Source organism: Budorcas taxicolor, chromosome 25 (genome assembly GCF_023091745.1).
Source record: "Budorcas taxicolor isolate Tak-1 chromosome 25, Takin1.1, whole genome shotgun sequence".
Classification (NCBI taxonomy): domain Eukaryota; kingdom Metazoa; phylum Chordata; class Mammalia; order Artiodactyla; family Bovidae; genus Budorcas; species Budorcas taxicolor.
This window is the reverse complement of record NC_068934.1, coordinates 18,295,924-18,316,097: the sequence shown is the minus strand read 5'-3', so window position 1 is coordinate 18,316,097 and position 20,174 is coordinate 18,295,924. Positions and strand designations below refer to the sequence as shown.

General features: G+C 57.6%; 2 protein-coding genes and 1 long non-coding RNA gene across 3 annotated transcripts in view; 1 reads left to right on the top strand and 2 right to left on the bottom strand.

Annotated features, from left to right (window-relative positions):
* The window catches only part of USP35 (ubiquitin specific peptidase 35), a 57,773-nt gene extending 54,520 nt beyond the window's left edge, over window positions 1–3,253 (top strand). Inside the window, exons 9-12 of the mRNA XM_052662002.1 lie at window positions 287–821; window positions 951–1,001; window positions 1,197–1,901; window positions 3,086–3,253. Of these exons, the coding sequence (XP_052517962.1) occupies window positions 287–821; window positions 951–1,001; window positions 1,197–1,901; window positions 3,086–3,253 (1,459 nt within the window). The remainder of the gene's footprint in view (window positions 1–286; window positions 822–950; window positions 1,002–1,196; window positions 1,902–3,085) is intronic.
* On the bottom strand, window positions 2,313–7,543 carry LOC128068793 (uncharacterized). Its single transcript, XR_008201513.1, has 3 exons — window positions 4,661–7,543; window positions 3,925–4,075; window positions 2,313–2,754 (listed from the first exon to the last, which is right to left on the bottom strand). It is a non-coding gene; the product is annotated as an uncharacterized LOC128068793 (long non-coding RNA).
* Window positions 7,544–7,692: 149 nt separating this feature from the next.
* GAB2 (GRB2 associated binding protein 2) overlaps window positions 7,693–20,174 on the bottom strand; it is a 174,352-nt gene continuing 161,870 nt past the window's right edge. Inside the window, exons 4-10 of the mRNA XM_052662003.1 lie at window positions 16,386–16,978; window positions 15,322–15,416; window positions 14,034–14,298; window positions 12,245–12,335; window positions 11,889–11,991; window positions 9,520–9,645; window positions 7,693–8,733 (exon numbers count right to left, since the gene is read on the bottom strand). Coding sequence (XP_052517963.1) covers window positions 8,590–8,733; window positions 9,520–9,645; window positions 11,889–11,991; window positions 12,245–12,335; window positions 14,034–14,298; window positions 15,322–15,416; window positions 16,386–16,978 — 1,417 coding nt within the window. The 3' untranslated portion in view covers window positions 7,693–8,589. The remainder of the gene's footprint in view (window positions 8,734–9,519; window positions 9,646–11,888; window positions 11,992–12,244; window positions 12,336–14,033; window positions 14,299–15,321; window positions 15,417–16,385; window positions 16,979–20,174) is intronic.

Genomic DNA, 20,174 nt, shown 5'->3' with positions numbered 1-20,174 from the left:
AGCATGATGGGGGAGGGTAAGTGTGTGTATGTACACTGTGCTGTGCCTGCCTGAGTGTGCACGTGTGTGTTTTCTCATCAGCACTCTGGGGGCACACATACAGCTTTTTGTGGCAGGTTTGTGAGCTTTATGAAGGTTAAGTATGTAGTGTGCATGCTTGTCCTGAGTACACGTGCACGGATGCCACCTAGTACACATGCAAGTGTGTTCCCTGTGCCGCCTGCTGCACGTGTGTAAACGTGTGTGACCCGTGCATGTGGACGAAAGCCTTTCCTCCCCGCACCAGGCTGCACGAAGAGGAGAAGACCGGGACGAGGATCTGCCAGAAGCTCAAGCAGTCGAGCTTGCCCTCGCCGCCCGAGGAGCCCCCCGTCCCGAGCGCCACCTCCGTGGAGAAGATGTTTGGGGGCAAGATCGTGACTCGGATATGCTGCCTCCGCTGCCTGAACGTCTCCTCCAGGGAGGAGGCCTTCACGGACCTCTCGCTCGCCTTCCCCCCGCCCGAGCGCTGCCGCCGCCACCACCACCATCACCACCACCACCGCCGCCGCCGCCTGGGCTCAGTGCTGCTCCCCGCGGAGGACGCCGGCGCCCAGGAGCCAGGCAGCGCCGGGCCTCCGCGGCAGAGGAAGCACTGCATCACGGGGGGCGTCCCCCCCACCATCCTGGACATGGAAGGCCTGGGCCCCCACGGCCTCGGGGGGCAGAGCGGGCAGGAGGAGAAGGTGGAGAGGGGGGAGAGCACAGAGGAGGCGGCGGCGGCGGGAGAGGAGCAGGGGGAGGAGGAGAAGGCGGAGGCAGAGGAGAAGGTGAAGGAGAAGGTGGAGGAGAAGGTGGAGGAGAAGGTGGAGGAGGAGAAGGTGGAGGAGAAGGTGGAGGCGGAGGAGAAGGTGGAGGAGAAGGTGGTGGAGGAGAAGGTGGAGGAGAAGGTGGAGGAGGAGAAGGTGGAGGAGGAGAAGGTGGAGGAGGAGAAGGTGGAGGAGAAGGTGGAGGAGGAGAAGGTGGAGGAGAGGGTGGAGGAGGAGAAGGTGGAGGAGGAGAAGGTGGAGGAGAAGGTGGAGGAGGAGAAGGTGGAGGAGAAGGTGGAGGAGAAGGTGGAGGAGGAGAAGGTGGAGGAGGAGAAGGTGGAGGAGGAGAAGGAGAAGGAGGTGGAGGAGGAGAGGGCGGCCCAGGACGACGAGGAGGAGAAGGTGGAGGAGAAGGAGGCCCAGGAGGAGAAGGAGGCGGCGGCCGGCCCGGGCCCAGGGACCCTGCAGAGTGCTGCGGCCCCCTCCGGGGACGGCTCCCGCTCGGTCCTGGACCTGGTCAACTACTTCCTGTCGCCTGAGAGGCTGACGTCGGAGAACCGCTACCACTGCGAGTCGTGCGCATCCCTGCAGGACGCCGAGAAGGTGGTGGAGCTGAGCCAGGGCCCGCGCTACCTCATCCTGACGCTGCTGCGCTTCTCCTTCGACCTGCGCACCATGCGGCGCCGCAAGATCCTGGATGACGTGTCCGTGCCCCTGCTGCTGCGCCTGCCGCTGGCCGGGGGCCGGGGCCAGGCCTATGACCTGTGCAGCGTGGTGGTGCACTCGGGACTGTCCTCCGAAAGCGGCCACTACTACTGCTACGCCCGCGAGGGCGCCGCCCGCCCCGCCCCGGCGCCGGGAGCCGCCGGGCGGCCGGAGCCCGACAACCAGTGGTACCTGTTCAACGACACCCGGGTGTCCTTCTCCTCCTTCGAGTCTGTCAGCAACGTCACCTCCTTCTTCCCCAAGGACACGGCCTACGTGCTCTTCTACCGGCAGCGACCCGAGGAGGGGTCCGAGGCCGAGCCTGGCTCCCCCCGCCCCCGGGCAGAGCCCACCCTCCACAAGGACTTGATGGAAGCCATTTCTAAAGACAACATTCTTTTCCTGCAGGTGAGCAGACCCCCACGGGCTTCCAGCAGCCCACTGGCTCCGATTAAGTGGCTGCTCCTTTCTCAGAGTCTTTGTCTTTTTCCTTTGATCCACTCACCTCACTCAGTGCTGGGGGGGAAAAAAAAATCAGTGGGCCAGACAGACCTCCTGCTCTAGAGGGACACACATTCAGTTCAGTTCAGTCGCTGTGTCTGACTCTTTGCGACCCCATGAACCCACAGCACGCCAGGCCTCCCTGTCCATCACCAACTCCCGGAGTTCACTCAAACTCCTGTCCATCGAGTCGGTGATGCCCTCCAGCCATCTCATCCTATGTCGTCCCCTTCTCCTCCTGCCTTCCATCTTTCCAGGCATCAGGGTCTTTTCAACACACATTAGGAACAACTGTTTCTTTATTAAGCTGTTGTGTGCTGGAGGGGCTCTGTGAGTAGTGGATACAAGCGGGTGGGGGAGGCCTTTGGGAGGGTTGCCCTCTCACTGTGCCAACTCCACTCCTAAGAGTCTAGGGTGGCATCAAAGTACTTAGCAACTGGAACAGCCAGGGCTCCGAGCAGCGTGAGGCATGCTGCCGTGAACAGCTGGGGTGGTCACACCTGGACCCTGGCCAGCGGCAGCTGGGTGGGGGACACTGGGCCTGCGGCCAGTGGTGAGGGGTCTCCAGGGCTGGCCCCAGTGCGGCAGGAGGGAGAGCTTTCTCCTCGGCAGAGTCTGTCCCTCCTGCTTTGAGAGGAAGGAAGCCCGCAGAGAGGTCCTGGTGGGGTAGGAGTTGACCTTTGAAGTCTCTGGACTGTCTTCTCCAGGTGCCACCTGAGGCCCCTGTCCGCTGTTCAGTCTAGTCAATAGAAGTGAGGTGCTGGGAGAAGTTCAGTCTAGTCAGTGGAAGTGAGTTCCTTTTCTCCAGGGTGCTGGGAGCTTATACTGGGAGGGGAGGAGGAATGGTTTCGAAACCTAGATACAGGATGGCTGTGGGTCCAGCCCTCCCATCCTCCGGCTGAGCAGGAGTATCCCTGGGGGGAAGCTGAGGTGCTCCCTCCCCAGGGGTGAAGCTCCGAAGGGCTGGGTGGCCGCAGCGGCGGGTAGGGACGGGGGGTGGGGGTGGGGGGGTAATGGTGGGTGGTGAAGGGAGCACTGTGGCTTTGGAGCCTACGTTTGAAACCTCCTGCTCCATCCCCATCTGTTTCCAGGAGCAGGAGAAGGAGGCGCGGAGCAGGGCGGCCTACATCTCCGCACTCCCCGCGTCCCCGCACTGGCGGAGGGGCTTTGACGACGACAAAGATGAGGACAAAGGCCCTCCCGGGGGCTGCAGCCCTGCAGGTGGCAGCGGTGGTGACTTCCACAGACTGGTCTTCTAATGGGAACCCTCGATCCACCCCCCCGGCCTGCTCGCGCTTGTGGGGTGCCACAGCCGACCTCGGGGTGGGGGGCCCAGGTCCCGGGCAGAGGCGCTCGGCCAGGTGGGGTCTGGGGGAGGCTGTGGAGGCAGCCCCTTCCAAGGCCGAGAGCGATGGAGTAGGGGCTGCCAGTCTCAGCCTGGCAGGCACAGAGACTCAGAGGCGGAGGTGAGACCCTCAGGCCCCGACGCTGGGATCAGCCCCCGTAAGACTTGCACCCGAGTTGTGGTCAGCTTGGATTAGCTGAGATGGACACTCTCTGGGCCTCACCCCCTGCCCCGTATTTGCCATCAAGCAGCAGTTCCCTTCCAGCTCCTTTCAGACAATCCTGTGTCTCTATAGTACAGACCCGAGGAGGGTCCCAGCCCCAGCATAAACAAGGGGCTGCGTGTCGCCCCTCCGGCCGCATCGTGCTTCTCCGAGGGGACTGAGGCGATGTGTGTGGGTGCTGACACTGTCCTCTTGTGAGGAGTGTAGGTGGGAAGCAGGCTGGCATGGGATCAGAGAGGCCCCCCCAGCCCCGCCGACACCGAGCCGCAATGCAGAGGGGACGGACGGCCCCTTAGCCCCATCTCCCGCCTCAGTGCCTGAGATCCCCCCCTTCTGGGTACGAGAGAGAGTCCTTATTTTACCGCAAGTATGTGTGTGTCTCACGACGTCTGTCCTGAGGGATGCTGGCTGGCTCAGCGCCTCAGCTATCGGTCACGGTCCCCGGGGCTGGTGGGGGCGGTCTGGTGAGGAGCAGATACTGCCCGCGTATCCCCTGACACTGCTGTACCCTTTCTAACCGGAGAGAGAACCAGGGTCTCAAACAGGAATAAAGAGAGGTTCTCTGAAGCCTTCAAAGCTGTTGTTCCCCCTGCTCTAGCCATGGCTTCTCGTGGTCTCTGGGCAGGAAGGCAGGGACACCCCCTTGCCCTGCTGACCTGCGTGCTGCACCGGGGAGGTGAGTGTGCCCTGCATGGAAGTGCTGTGTAAATGTGAGGCCTGGTGGGATGTGCCTGGAATGGGGGGTGGGGTTTGACTCTGGAGAGACGGGTGCACAGGCTGGGGCCGCCCGGACAGGACACTGTAGACAGATTCATCGATCAGCTCCGGGCTGCCTGGAGCTCGCGGCTGCTCCTACACTCCTTTCCTACCCCTGATAACCTGGGTGGGTGGGCTCAGGCCAGGAGCACAGCAGCCTGCAGCCCTCAGGGCCCGCCCATCTGGGAACCTGGCACAGCGACTGCCTGGCCGGGGGCTTCCTGGGCTACAGTGGAAGAGCTGAGCTTTGGCCCCAAAGCCCACGGAGCCCTGAGATTCAGGGACCAGTGCAGGTGGGCTGACAGGTCTGTCAGAGACCGAACGGTCATGCTTAGAACTCACCTTTGTGGTCCAGTGCGCCTTTGAAGAAAGATGAGCGGGCAGAGGTTGCTATTACTTCCATTTCACACACCAAGAATACAGATTCCAAGGTGAGGAGGATTCGCACTTGTTCTTACAGCCAGGAAAGGTCCCCAGTCGTCTCCTGTTGAGTGGAAGGTGGAGTGGCCGGGGATGGGGGCGGACTGTCTGGCCGAGGACCGGTGTCCTGTGAAGCCCGCTGCCCACCCCCCGGACGAGGCAGATGCCGCAGCCTCTCTGCTTGCTTCTCACGGACTTTATTGTCATCTAGCTCCGCCACTCCAGTAACAAGGGCCCTGCAAGCTCCAGGCCTGTACCATGTGTCCCCACCGCAAAAACAGGACGCCTGTGAACGCATTCCCATCCCACCCCAGACCTACTCACAGGATAAATACATGTTACAATTTTTTTTTAAAGAAAACAATAAATTAATAACTTAAGTGATTAGGCACCAACAGCAATTTGAAAAATTAAATGTCAATTTTAAATGGTAACAGGGCCAGAAACCTAAGAGCGGGCTTCTTCTAGCCCATTTTCTCTTCTTGATAAAGCAATGATTCCGTGAAAATGATTCTACATTTCAAGACACGTGTAACCAACAAACACGTAAGAACACACACCACCAAATACACGCCAGCCCCGCAGCAGGCGGCCCACTGGCCCCCCGAAGAGCTCTGAGTTTCGTAAGGCGGCAGCTTGAGCGCTCCTGTGCGCAGCCTCTGACCCTCGCTGTGTGCAGAAGGACAGACGGATGGAGAGGGGAAGGACACACCGACTTCCCTCCTGCCCTGCGCCCTCCTTCCAGTTTCTGGAGCTCCGTCAGAGGGCCGTGGGCAGGGCAGGGTGGGGTGGCCACAGCTGGGGGCCTTAGCCCCAGGGCAGGCTGAGAACCATTGTGCTTCTGTCCTAGGGATGGGATGCAGTTGAACAGTTTCGAATGTAAAAGTTACTGCAATCAGGTCTGGCCCTCGAGACAGGTCACAGAGCAGGCAGCAGCCACAGAAGAGGCCTCAGGGCCCAGCTGACCCCACCGAGGTGGGGAAGAGACACAGCTCCCTGCAGGCACTCCTTCCTGCCTTTGACCCCGCAGAGCGGGGGAGCTGGACCGGGAGGGGACAGCTGCTGCTCCTGGGAGCCCCAGGCAGGAGGGGGCTCTGCTGGCCGATGCAGGGCTTCCTGGGGTCTCCGTCCGCGCCAGGCCACTGCACTCAGAGGTGAACTCTGAGCCACCGACGGGAACGTCAGACACCTGGTACCTGGGGCTTTTGAGCCCCACGTCTCTGCCTTCAGCAGTCTCTGCTCCTCTTGTACTTCCTCTGGTCTCTGCTCCCACCTCCACCCTGAGGGTTTGGGGGTTGGAGGAACCAAGAGCTGGAGGGAGGCCTCCCTGGAGGTTAGATTTGAACACCTCCATCTCTCGGGACTCCAATCAGTCTCACTCACCTTATGGCAGATTCGGAAAGCACTGACATCATTAGGGCACCTGATGATCAATAGGGAGTGATACTGGGAACTGACGCATCCCTACCTGGGTCCACCTGTAGCCTCTGGGGTGGGGGTGGGGGTACCATTCAAAGCCCTGCCGTATGAGACTGTCTGCAGAGAGCCCTAAAGGGACACAGGGCTGGGCAGTGACCTACCAAACCCTGCCCAGGGTAGGCCACTGCCACCATCACCACTTCAGCTGTGCGAACACCAAGGCCTTGCTGCTGCTGAGGGTCTGGCCTGGGCCCATACTCCCAAAGGTCTCTTGTTTCCAAAGCACAAGTCTCTCCATCTTCCTCCACTGGTGCCCAGACCCACCCTCCTTCCTCTAAAAATCTGACCCTTCCTCCCCTCCGGCCAAGTCAGGCACCCGCTTTTCCTAGAAACCACATTCCCTGATCTGCACTCCTCCCCACTCCTGCCCACACACCAGCCTCCCGGAGAAGTGGCCTTGACTTCTCCGCACATCCCCAGCTTTGAGTCTCTCACGGCCATCACCAACGTGTCCTTGTCTTCTTCTTCTCATCGAGCGTGACCTTCTCAAACACAAAGTCTGACTAACTCCTGTGTCCTCAGTGTGCAGTCCAGACCTGGCCACAGCAGCCGCTGCCGTCACTTAACTGAGTTGATATGACTAGTGCTAGGAGGAGTTCTCACCTGTTGAGACCATATCTCCCAGGACGGAGTACAGTCAGGCCTCAGGCTGCCGAGGGTGTGAGTGTATGTGTACACACGCTCACAGGAGCAGAAAGGTGAGCAGTAGCCACCTCCCTTAGGCAGGGTCAGAACTCATTTCTTTCGGAGGAAAAGGCCGGTTCTCCCCAGGGTAGGATGAAACATCTGGTCTGCCCAGTTGCCTCTGAAACTTTTAAAAAATTTGGCCAAGAACTATAACATAAGTCTCCCTCCCCAGACTTGGGAGAAGGAGCCTGGGGTGATGCCCCCCTTCTGTCCTGGCAGAGGGTGACACCGACCTGGGGGCCTTTCCAGCCTTGCCGTCTCCTGTCCCTGTAGCCAGGCCTGAGCCCTACAGGGCACCTGGGACTCCACAGAGCAATGGGGGGTGACCTGAGCTGACCGTGCACCAGGCCAGGCCCCAACCTTTCCTGGGCCCTGCACAAACCTCAGTCGGAGGGCACAAGCCACCGGCCACCCTGCCACATCCTCGGGGCTCTGTTCTGTCCGTCAATCCTGGCAGCTGCCCTCTCCTGCCACCAGGCCAGCTGCTCCCCGACAGCGACGTCACCGCTCCCTCTCTGCTCAGCCTGCGTCTCCGCGGCCCTGCCGGGGGCTCTCTCCCAGCAGGTGCGCTGGGTGGACCTCCCAGAGCCCCTACAGCCCCCACCCCAATTCTCAGCCGCCCCCGCCGCGCCCCCAGTCTTACAGAAGCTCATTTGCTGCGCCGTCTCCATGCCAGTCCCAGGCACCCCCAGGTGCCTGCGCCCAGGCTGTCCCAGGGTGGCCCCTCGGTACTCCCACCCCCGCACGCCCACCCTGCACCCCGCGTCACCCCCCGCAGCTCCACCGGCCCTCCTCGCCATGCCGGCGCCCCCGCCCCCGCCCCCGCCCCCACCCCGTCGCCCAGCACGGTGCAAGCCTTGTCCAGAGCGGGGCCTCCGGGCGGGCGGGGTCCGGGGGGACGGCGCTCTGTCCCGGACGGCAGAGCCGGCCTGATGCTTTACGGCCCCAGGGGCCCAGCCCCACAGCGTCTGTCTCCCCATCTCCTGGGCTCTGAGCCCCGCTCCGTGTTCTCGGTGGCCGGCCGTCCCCAGCCTCTCCCTCCTTCCACTTCGCCCACTCCTGAGAGTGAGGGGCTGCCCCGCAACCCCTGCAGGGCTCCACTGCCCTTCCGTGTCTCGGGCTCCAACTCCTCTGTCCCTCAAGACGGCCTCTGACCTTCCTCCGCGGCTCCTCCGCCTTTAGGTGGCCTCGCCCCGCCTCTGCCAAGGAAGACAGGGACGAAGAGGTCCGCGTCCACACTGGCCTGCTGATCCTTGGGTGCCTGGTCAGCGGGACGATGTGGCCTCTTCTGGGACCGAGGCGGGGAGCCCAGTAGCTGGAGGCCGGACGGTGAGGTGCGGAATCGGCTCAGAGCCGTGGCCCCGCCCCCACACGTCCGGCAGATATTCGGGTCTGAATGGCAGGCGGACGCTTAAGGATGCTTTTTGGCAAGAGCTCTAACTAAGGTAGGATGGCCATTGCTGATAAAAATCAAAGGTGGACCCGGAGAGGGCAGAGGAGGTGCCTCGATCAGGCCCTCGCCTCCCAGGGGGAAGGGGTCAGGGTCCCTGATGCCAAGTGCTTTGAAGGCCAGAGTGGCAGAGGAGAGAGGAGGTGGGCAGGAGGGCGTGCTGGAGAGGCGAAGGGCGAGCAGCCAGGAGGCGGGCTCTGCAGAGTGGCCTCCGGGCCCCTCCCTGGCGCGGGCGTCACAGCTTGGCGCCCTTGGAGGGCTCCGAGGACTGCCGCACGTCTGTCCACTCCTGCATGGTATTCTGCAGGGCCTGGGTCTTCTCCTTGTCCACCTGAACGTAGTCCACCTTCTCGTCGGAAGCGACCGATGACGTGGATGGCTGGGGGACAGGCCAGGGAGGTGAAGGGGCTGTGAGTTACCGTGACGCGGGGAGCAACAGGTGGCTCTTCCCGAGTGGTGTCAGGGGCGAGGAGACGGGCTTCTACCTGCCTCTTCAACCTGTTTTTTCCCCCTCAAAGTGGCCTGTAGAGCCTGACCTCCGCCCTGCACCAGCCCTCCTCCTCCTCGATGCCACAGCCTCTGCCAACCCTCTTGCTGTTGCAGTTCTGAGGGAGCCCAGGCCCTTCCCTGGGTCCAGGCCTCCACCCACTCCCTGTGGCCCCTTGTCCAGGAGAAGGAATTGGCCGGGCGCCACCAAGTGCCAGCTGCAGGGCTCTGTGGGGGCACGTGAGCACGCACAGCCGCCCTGGGTGGGGGGACTGTGTCAGAGCTTCTGTCTGGACTGGGCAGCTAAGTGTGCTTCCGGGGGTGGGGGGCGGTGTGCTTTTCCCAGGCTGCACCCGGACAGCGCATTCTCAAAGAGCTCAGGACCGGGACACGCGACCCCCACATCTCAGCTCTGTCACGGGTTCACATGTGACCTTGAGCGGACTGTGACTGTGTGTGCCTGCATCTGTCCAATCGCACGGTGAGGGGAGGGACAGGTGGATGGAGGAGGGCCTGTGGGCTCAGGGTGCCTAGTGCTGAGGCTGAGGGCACATGGGCCCCGTGAGACTCAGATCTCAGCCCAGCCTGGCCGGACAAGGCCCCTGGCCTCCGGGACCCCTCCACCCAGGGCCCCAGGAGCTCGGCAGAACCATCCCCCCAACACTCCCACCCTAGGTACCTTGCGGTGGGGGCTCGGGGAGCTCGGCTGGAAGTCCAGGGCCAGATAATCCACACTGCCAGTGCTCTTCTTAGGCGCTGGGCTGTTGGTGCCGCTGGGAACGGGAGATGCAGACACGGGGTTTTGCTATCACAAAGGAGGGGAAAAACTGTTAGTAACTTCAGAAGTAGACTAACCCACCACCGGGGGAAAAACACACCTCTGGGAGTGAGAGCAGCTAGCTCAGCGAAGGCCTGCTCTGTGCCGGGGACAGCCCGTGTTCCTGTTTAGACCCTCACAGCAATCCTGTAGGCATTATTACTTCTCTTATTTTTTACAATGAATATAAAACTGGTTCAGAGAAGTTAAAGCAACTTGCCCATGGCTGCACAGCTGGTGGGCAGGGAGACGTTCCAGCCTGGGCTGCCCTCGCTGTGCCGCGCCGCCTCCTGCCTGGGCTGTCAGGCCGGGCCTCACCCTCCCTGCCTCCCAGACCGGCCCTTGCTCTCTGCCCTCAGAAGGGAGCCGTGCTCCCTGTGTGCTGGACCAGCCCTGCTTCTCTGGGGCTCCCACCACGGTCTGGAGCGGGGCAGTCACCCCGCAGCAGCCTGGCCCCCAGCCTGTCCCGGCTCCTCAGGGGTCACTAGAGAGGGCCCTCGTCAGCAGCTCTCGGATGACCCGCTGCAGGGCCAGTCTCCCCAGGCGCCGAGGCCAGCTTGTCTGGCTCTCTCCTGAGGACGCCTTCTCACGAGAAAGGCGACAGTCCTGTGCTGTGCTTCGGTTCCTTCACTTATTGGGTGGGTTCACGCTCTCACTGTGTGTCTCTCACATGTCTGTGTGTCCGTGTCTCTCACATGTCCGTGTCTTTCACATGTCCATGTGTCTGTGTCTCACGTCTATGTGTGTCTCTCACATGTCTGTGTCTGTATCTCTCACATGTCCGTGTCTGTGTCTTTCACATGTCTGTGTCTCTCACGTCCATGTGTCTATGTGTCTGTGTCTCTCACATGTGTCTCTCACGTCTGTGTGTCTGTGTCTCTCACATGTCTATGTGTCTGTCTCTTACAAGTCCATGTGTTGATGTGTCTCTCACGTTTGTGTCTATGTGTCTCTCACATGTCTGTGTCTGTGTCTCTCACATGTCTGTGTGTGTCTGTGTGTGTGTGTCTCACATATCCATGTGTCTGTCTCTCTCACATGTCCATGTGTCTATGTGTGTGTCTCTCTCACATGTCTGTGTCTCTCACATGTCCATGTGTCTGTCTCTCACATGTCTGTGTGTCTGTGTCTGTGTCTCACATGTCCATGTGTCTGTCTCTCTCACATGTCCATGTGTCTATGTGTGTGTGTCTCTCACATGTCTGTCTGTGTCTCTCACATGTCCATGTGTCTCTCACATGTCTGTGTCTGTGTGTCTGTGTCTCTCACATGTCCATGTGTCTGTCTCACATGTCCATGTGTCTCTCACATGTCTGTGTGTGTCTGTGTGTCTGTGTCTCTCACATGTCCATGTGTCTGTCTCTCACATGTCCGTGTGTCCATGTGTCTGTGTCTCTCACATGTCCACGTGTCTGTGTGTCTCTCGCATGTCCACGTGTCTGTGTGTCTCTCACATGTCCACGTGTCTGTGTGTCTCTCACATGTCTGTGCAGCTGCACCCTGGGGAATCCCTGTGGCCCACTCTGTGAGGCTCCCCCAACACGTGCGCTTTCCTGCCGCGGGGCAGACACTCAGTGGATGCTCATACTCCCATGCCTCCTCCCGGTCGTGGGGACAATGGGATGAGGAAATGAGGAGACCTTTTGCTTCTGAAAAGTTTTAACAGGACGGAACAAGGGGGTTAACTTGGGAAGCTGCCCCAGTTTTTCCCTGCAGGCGCCCCTGATGACGATTCTGAAACACCGTCTAACCGCCTGGCCTGTGGACCCTCGTGTGGTCCCCAGGGGACGAGCGCAGGCTTCCAGAGATAGCATTTGGGGTCCTTCGTGGTCTGACTTCTAGTCCAGCCTCCCCGCTGGCCGCCCCCACCTTCAGCCAGAGTTAATGACCGTGACTCTCCATGTCCCCATCCACACGGCCAGCTCTGCCCAAGGGCCCCTGTTTGCACACCCTGCTGTGATCGCCCATCCTGTGGGTGCGCCCCCATAACACCGCCTCTCCAGGGCACGGACCACACTGCCTGGGTCACAGTCGTGAGAGAGGCAGGCCTCCTCTCCTCCCTGAGGGCAGGGACTGCATCTTCCCTGCCTCTGATGGCAACTCCACAGTAACTGACACGTATGTGCTCCAGACAGACGAGTAGCAGGGCAGTGCCCTGGGGCCGGGGCGAGTCAGCGAGCTGGGAAGTGAGGAAGCGCTGGGTGGGCTCCAGGGGTCCCCAGAGGACTCACCATAGGGACGTAGTTCTCTTCACTGTCTCCAGAGTCGGTGCTGGTGATGCTCTGTGTGGAGATGGGGCGGCAGTACTGGGCGGAGCTGGGGCTGAAGGAGTGGCTGTTGGGGGGGAAGACAGGGAGTAAACCCTGGGTACGGCTGGCCTCCTGCCAGGCCCTGGACCCTACACCTCCGGACAGACCTCTGGCCTCCATTATCAGACTAAGATCTGACATGGAGAGGGGACTGTCTTCCCTTCGTCACAGAAGAGGCAGCCAAGCCCTGAGCTACCAGCAGCATCAGGAACGTGGTGACCTGTTCCACTCACCAACCCACTGCCCCGTTCCAAGCTCTCGCGTCCACAGACACTCACATGGCCCTGGACCAAGACCTGGTGACAGGGGACTTGAAGGGGAGCTCGTCGATGACGGTGTTGTTTCTCAGGTCAAGTGGTGTTGGCTTTGCTGCAGCAGGGACAGAAGGTCGATGCATTAGCCAATGATGACAAGGCCACACATACAGACCCTTACACGTAGCACACAAGTGTGTATAAAATCCTTCCTACTCATCCCAGTTATACATGGGGAGGCCCAGGCTATGTGAGGTTATATGATCTCTGCTCGTGAAGTCATGTCTTCAGATACCAAATTCTCTATTCCTCACACTGTTCTGACAGCAGCCATACTTTCAGATCTAAAATGGGCACATGGGCTGGGACAACATTTGTGACTGAGAATGAAAACAAGAGATGATATCTGAAACATCATGGAGAAGGCCACTGTGAGCCCCCCGCCACATCAGGGCCAGGACCGTGGAGCCTTCTACGGAAGAAGGTGAATGTCACAAGGCCCTGAAGGCTCCGATTCAAATGCTGAGCTCTTCATTCTCTGCTGACCAGACCCAAGGGGGCTTCTGTCTGCCCACTGACTCTGCTTCCCACCTTGAGTCCCTGCCCCTGATGCAGGCCTGCAGAATGAGGTCGAGGCAGACCTAGAACCTGAACTGCAGTTCTTCTTCCTGGTCTAAACGCACCAGTCAATGTCTTAGATGCTTTACTTCTGAACAAGCCCGGGAAGTAGGCATGACCATCCCCACTTCACAGATATGAAAACCAGAGGCTCAGGGAAGTCACATGATTTCCTCAGTCACACACCTAGGAAGCACATCTACCTGGTTGGAGAGCTCAGTCCTTCCTTTTATAGCAAAGTGTATCTTTTAATGGAATACTCTGTCAGTTCTACCTTTTCCAGCCCTAGAGCTAATAAAAATCTCTTATCCTTGAGTTGCACTTCATACACTATGAAGCATATTAAGATATATTATCTATGCCCTTCAGTGTCTCTAATAGGCATGTTTTTAAAAAATTAATTTATGTATTTTAATTGGAGGCTAATTACTTTACAATACTGTAGTGGGTTTTGCCATACGTTGACATGAATCAGCCACGGGTATACATGTGTCCCCCCGTCCCGCACCCTCCTCCCACCTCCCTCCCCATCCCATCCCTCAGGGTCATCCCACTGCACTGGCTTTGAGTCCCCTTTCTCGTGCATCAAACTTGCACTGGTCATCCATTTTACATGGTAATATACATGTCTCAATGCTATTCTCTCAAATCATCCTGCCCTAGTCTTCTCGCACAGAGTCCCAAAGTCTGTTCTTTATATCTGTGTCTCTTTTGCTGTCTTGCATATAGGGTCATCATTACCATCTTTCTAAATTCCATATATATGCGTTAATATACCGTATTGGTGTTTTTCTTTCTGACTTATTTCACCCTGTAAAATAGACTCCAGTTTCATCCACCTCATTGGAACTGACTCAGATGTTTTATACTTCCCACTTCACAGATGAGAAGCGAGGCACAGGGACAGAGAAGGATTCATTCACAATCACATGTTAGCAGGTGGAAGGGCTGCAACCTGAATCCATCCTTTAGATCCCTGCACTTCTGCATTCTGGTAGCTAGTCCCTATTGGGATGAATTTGGAGAGACAGTGTGTAATGTGTGTGTGTGCACACGTGTGTGTGTATTTGGGGTGGTTTAGGCTCCAGAGGCTGTTACTTCCTTGCAAGGCAAGTTTAGGATCCACGGGATCCCTAAATGAATGCACAGTCCCTGAAGAATGTCCAGAGCTGGGCTGGGGAAACCGTGGACTTACCCTTCCGGTCAGGTTTGAGGTTGCGGTTGACAGGGGGTGGCTGGATCTCACTCCCTCTGCTGGAGCCTCGGTGCAGAGAGAGGGCTGAGGAGGGGTAGCCGAGCGGGTCAAAGTGGTGTGGCCCCGGGCTCATGGGGATGTAGACACTCTGGGAGTTATCACCAGCTCGCTCCAAAGCCAGCAGGGTGGAGGAGCCTGGGTTCATGGGCACGTAGTTGTCCTCGGAATTGGTGCTGTCTGATCGACCCACGACTGCTTTCGCTGGCTAGGAGTGGAGAGAAATACTGCTGTAACCAGGGAGAGGAAGCAAGAGAGGGCAAGAGAAGACGGAGCTGGGTGCATTGTGAGGCTCTAAGGCAGACGCTGGGAAGACCAGGTAAGAGAGCAGGGAGTAGACAGGAAGAGACGAAGCCTGCGGGCCTCCTCTAGCTTCCACAGTCCCTTGGAGCTTGCTTATAATTTGTGATAAACCTTGTATAAAACATCCACAAGGCTTTCTGGCTGCCTGACCACATCAGAGGACAGCACAGGCCCTGGGTCACAGGTTTGGTTCAGGACCCGCCCCCTCCTCAGGTCCACCCTCATCACCGCAGGTCAGCGGCTCAGGCCCCGGGCAGGGCAAGGAGCCTCTGGGGGGCCTCGGCGCTGGCAGGCGAGGCCTGGGTGGGCATGCTTCCCCAGGGCAGCTTTCAGTGTGGCCGCCAGGCTGCAGTGTGGCCGCCAGGCTGCAGTGAGGCCATCCCCCTGGCCGCAGCCTTCCTCTACCTCCTGCCCTGTCTGCTGGACGCGCATACGCCTAAGCTGCTTTTGTGTACGATCTTCCCAGGGAGGCTGAAGACAGGCCCTTGTCGGTGTAGCTGGGCCCGACGCCCAGCAGGGCTGTCATCAACCCCCTCCTGAAGGCGGCCTGGGACGCCGCTCTGACACCATCCTTCTGTTGCTGAGCCCGACTCTGAGCGCCACCCCTGCCTGGGGTCTCATCCCCCGGTGGGACCTCACGGTTAGGGTGCTGCTGGACAGCCACATCCCAGCGCCTGCATTCCCTGCATTCTAGACCCTCCCTGCTCACCCTCGGTGATGAGCCTTCTTGTCTGGGGCACCTAAGTACACACATTTCTTCCAGACCAGGATACGTGCATCTTTCCAAACACTCAATCCAGGGGTTCTGAAGGAGGAAGCGAGGCAGGCTCCTAGGAGGTAGACGCCCAGGCTGTGGTTTCAGTTCCGTGGGCCTGAGCTTTGATCCACCTGAGCTGCCGAAAGGACCCCCTGATTAAACCCCACTCACCAGGAAAGCGCTGACTGCATCGCTCATGGACTCGGCAGACCGGCCGGCACTGTCTCCACCACGCTGCGGGTAGTCGTAGGACTCGCAGGAGGAAGCTACGGCAGAGGAAGGAAGACCCCTGAGAACTCAAGAGTTGGTCCCTGTGCTGACACTTTCCCACACCCTCCCCAGTGTTGCTCAGGATCGTAACTGCTACTCCAGGAGATACCGCTCTCAATTCCTAAGACAAGGTACTGCTTCTACCACATCACCCCTCAACTCACAAATTCCTCCGTTGCTAAGTATTGTCCAACTCTTTGTGACTCTATGGACTGTAGCCCACCAGGCTCTTCTGTCCATGGGATTTCCCAGGCAAGAATAGTGGAGTGGGCTGCCATTTCCTTCCCCAGGGGATCCTCCCGACCCAGGGATCAAATACATGTCTCCTGCACTGGCAAGGAAGCCCAGCTACAGGGTTATTAGCAAGACACAAAATGAAAGAGATTAATATTATTCTACTTTTTCATCAAACGGAGGTTACACGCAGAGTTGGAATACTCTCCGTGGGAAATAAGCGACAGTAGAATTTAAATACTTCAAATAGATGTTCAGACTTTAACCAGAGATGCAAATGTGGCTTAGAAAATATTTTGTAGATTTAATTTTAATAGCCTGTTGGTCCACAAAGGTTTGGCTCCAGTTTGGACTAGTCTTCTAAATTTATTTTTGAAATCTTTCATTTGATTTATAAATGAGTAAAAGACTATGATCCAGACCTCTAAACCCCTAATACATTGTAATGTGGTTAACCAAGAATGTTCTGTTTCCTTAGTGAAACAGTAACTTCTCTCAGGCAGGATCTGCTAAACTCTTGCCACTGTGGTGTTCACTAATAGCCTCCAGGGTTGGGGGCCCAACTAGGAAAGGTCTGGGGTGAGAAGATGCCTAAACCTGTGAGCATCCCTGACCTAGGTGGGCCTTAAGCCCCTGTGGCCTGGATGACTGAGAACTCGTACAATGCTGAGTCCCCTGTGCCCCCTCCCTTCCTCCCACCCGCTCTGGGTGCAGCCAGGGCTCACACTGACCTCGGTGAAGCCGGCTGTTGTCCATGGCTGGGAGGGTGTTACGCCTGGGGATGGTGGCGGCGGCAGAGACCGATCTGCTGCCTTCCCCGGCGGGAGGTCTCTGCTGAGGGCTGCCCCACCGAGGTGTGTCTGCCTGACTTGGCTTGGGGGGCCGGGGCGGGGGAGCTATGGCCGAGTTCCCAGGTGTGGCCACTGCCATGGCGTTGTGGTTCTTGTCCAGCGTGAACGTCCTAGGGATCTGGTAGGCCGAGAGCGGGGTGGCCGGAACGTCCACGTTGTCCACTAGGAGGTCCCCAAACTCCCGGCACAGGGTGCTGCTGGGCATCTTGAAGGTATACACGTCCTCGTTATCTGTTTCGGAGCCGGTGAGGCTGCCCTTGGTGTGGCCGTGGGCAGCCAGGCTCCGGGGGAGGTCGTAGGCACTGTCTCTGAACTCTGCGTTGTGCCGGCTTGGCTTCGGGAGGCTGTAGAAGCCGTGGACTTGACCGCCAACCCCGTTGACACAGTGCCCGTTGCCCTGGGCAAGTTTCTGCACGGCTGTGTCGCTCCTCATGAGGAACGAGGCCCTGGTGCCCTGAGAGAAGCTGGCACTCCTAAGAGACAGAAAGAGGGGGACGCAGGGGTTAGAGGAGGCTGGCAGGAGTGTCCACATCCCGCTGCAGTCACGTGGTGGGGAACAAACACAAGCTGAGGAGGCTGGAGGCCTGAGGCTTATCTGGACACAGTACATCTTCTCTCGGAGTTTCAGTAAATGCATCTGCAAGAATGGGGATTAAAATAATAACTTTGCAGCTTGTTTAGAAACTGGACTCTGGTGCATCTAGAAAGTATGTGTTCAGTGTTAGCCTTTGTCCCGTCCCCTACCCCCACATGGCTGTGATGAGCAGAGGTTGGTCTTACCTCCTCAATCAGACATCAACAAACTACTTGCATCAGCCACGTGTTCACCGCTTTAAGTGGCACCGAATATACGCATGTGTATACAAAGGCTGTGAGACAGTGGAAAGAACCCTTAAGTTGGTATCAGAAAACAGCAAACAAGTCATTTTACCCGAGTCTCAGTCTCCCCACTGTAGAACAAGTCAGCTGACATATTCTAAGTTAAATAGAAGTATTCAAATGTAAGCTATAGATTTATTTTCCATCGTGTTCACTGAGAGGCATTCAGAGGGGAAAATCTCTCTCCAGAAGACTAAAATACTATAGGAAAAATGTTTTCCAGTTTAGGAACTATACTCAGGAGAGGAAAGGTCTTCATTATTACTTTTTAAAATTCAGGTTTTGGGAAAACAAGGCAAGATTAAAAACGAAATGATTTGGGGGTGAAGGGTTTGTGAGTTCCATCCCCACCACTAATACATGCCGTGGGCTTCCCCAAGGAGGGACCTGGGAGGTCTTACACACTGAAGGCTTCTACAAGGTGGGACCTGGGGTTCTTATACACTGAAGGCTTCTACAGGTGGACCTGAGGGGTCTTATACACTGTGGGCTTCCCCAAGGCAGAACCTGTGGGGTTTTATACACTGTAGGCTTCCCCAAGGTGGGACCCGGCGCGGGGGGGGGGGGGGGGGTGTCTTACAGGCTGTGGGCATCCCCAAGGCAGGACTTGGGGGCCCTCCAGGGTCCTTTCAGGTCCATCTGGTTCTGAAAAGCCAGGACCCCTTGGCTGTACTAGCATGGCTTCCACACTGCGTTCTGTTCTGTGTAGGTCCCTCCAGAAATGAGGTGAAGTTCTGAGCAAGCAGAGATTCACGTCTGCTTTTCTCTCTCATAGGATGATTCTTCATAGGATTCCATTTGGGGAAAATAAAGGAATCAGAATTCTAGAATAATCCTGTACAGTGGTGATTCCCAGCTTTTGGGAGGCTATATGCCTCTTTAAGGATCTGATAAAAATCTCTTCTGGCACTTCTCACCAGAATAAGGCAGATCTCACACACATACAGATTTGCAGGCTAACAGAGGGATGGGCAGCCCTTAACCCACTGAGGCCAATCCATGGAGCCCCCGCCTTATACAAGCTCTCTCAGCTCATGGGGAGCTTGTTATTTGTGGATGTGGCCACCAGATGGTGATAGATATTAAGGCCCATCAGCTTAGAAAGCGGAAGGGAAACAGGTGTCTAGGCCAGGCTCTCTTTGTTAGTTAACCTGCATCCGTGACAGCCGGGACTGACATTGCCACACCGTTCACAACCCTCGTCCCTGGGCCTCCGTATTCTCTCCCTTTCTGTTCCATTTCACACACGTAAGCAAGCCAGCATCCCTGGCCTAGAGCACTGAACATCCAGCCTTCAGATCCTGGAGGGCCTGGGTCTGAGACCGGGGAGCCAATGGTAGACATCAGGGGCTCACATCTGTCTTTGATGCCTTTCATTGTGTCTTTTGGAGCTTCCAATTCTGGCAGATGCTCCCATCTGGATCTGTCCATTGAAAAAAACCTTTCCTGACATCTCACTTTCCATCTGGGCCAGGCCCAGTGGATACAGAGAAGCCTCCTGCCCTGGGGGAGGGGGCACCGTGGTAGAGGAGGTGACAAGCCTGCAAGCCTTAGTCAGGCCTGTGAATATGCGGCTGTTGACACATTTAGAGCAACCGTCCCCGGTGGTGGTGGTGGTGCAGTGTCAGGGAGGCTTCTTCAGCGATGTCACCCTGGACTGACTGGCAACTGGCCAGGCAAAAGCAAGAGAAGGGAAAAGGTGTTCCCGTAGAGGCAGAGGAGTAGAACGCCATCTGGCAAGTTCAAGAACCACAAGCTGTTCAGGCTAGAGCAGGAGCCTTAGGAGGTGGGGTTGAGGGACGACAGCGGAGGGCCAGTCCTGGGCTGAGGAGAACAGGAGTCCTTGAGAGTCTAGGGTGGTGAGGGGTGTGGAGAGCATCTCAGGGAGCCTGCAGTGTGGCCTTCAACACACTCAGCCGTGAGCTCATCTCTCTTCTGACTCTCCAGTTTGGGGAAAGGCACCAAGCCACTCAGGCCAAAGCTTGGGAAGAACCTTTCTCACTTCTCACTCCATAAGCACATCAGGTCCTATCAACTCCACCCCAGTTCAGGTCCTCCTGATTGTCTTCTGCGTTTAACAAAAGGGTTGGTAGCTAACTAGCCTCCATAATCATCTGCCCGGCTCTCTGGGCCTCTTTTCATCCCTCTCACGCTTCCTTTCCTAACTTCCCAGCTTAACAATTCTCAGTGCTGTCTCAGTGTCTTTAGGGTGATGGCATATCCCAGCTCCACCTTACCCGCCCAACCTCTTCTCCCCAGCTGCCCTCCTCAGGCTGGGATCTACGCAGTTGCCTCTCCAGGGTTCCGAGAAGACCCCAAGCAGCCAGGCCTCTGAGCTGTGTTTGTGTCTCTGGAAGGCCCCCTCTCCCATCTGGCAGCTCAAACTCAGCTCTGGCAGCACCTCTTTTGAAGCTGGTTCTCGCATTCCTCACCTCCCAGCACAATTACTTGCTCCCTCTCAGAGCAGGTAGCGACTGCTACCTGTGTTACACACCAGTTGCTTATTTCCTCCACCAGGCTGATTTCCTTGAGGAAAGAAACAGTGTTTTATTCATTTCCCTCTCATCAGCACCCAGATTAGTGCATGTCACATAGTGAATGGTGAATATGTGTTTGCTGAATGAACAAGCAAATAAACTTATAAACAGACACACAGGTAAAGAAAAGCCTTGGTGCTGCCAACCACTTTCCCCGAGCTTGGCCTGAACCCTTAGGAGCAGCAGATGGAAACTCTTTTCTCTTCAGAACATGGGAACCCCTGTCCCAGCCTCCTGCTGCCCCGGTGTCCCC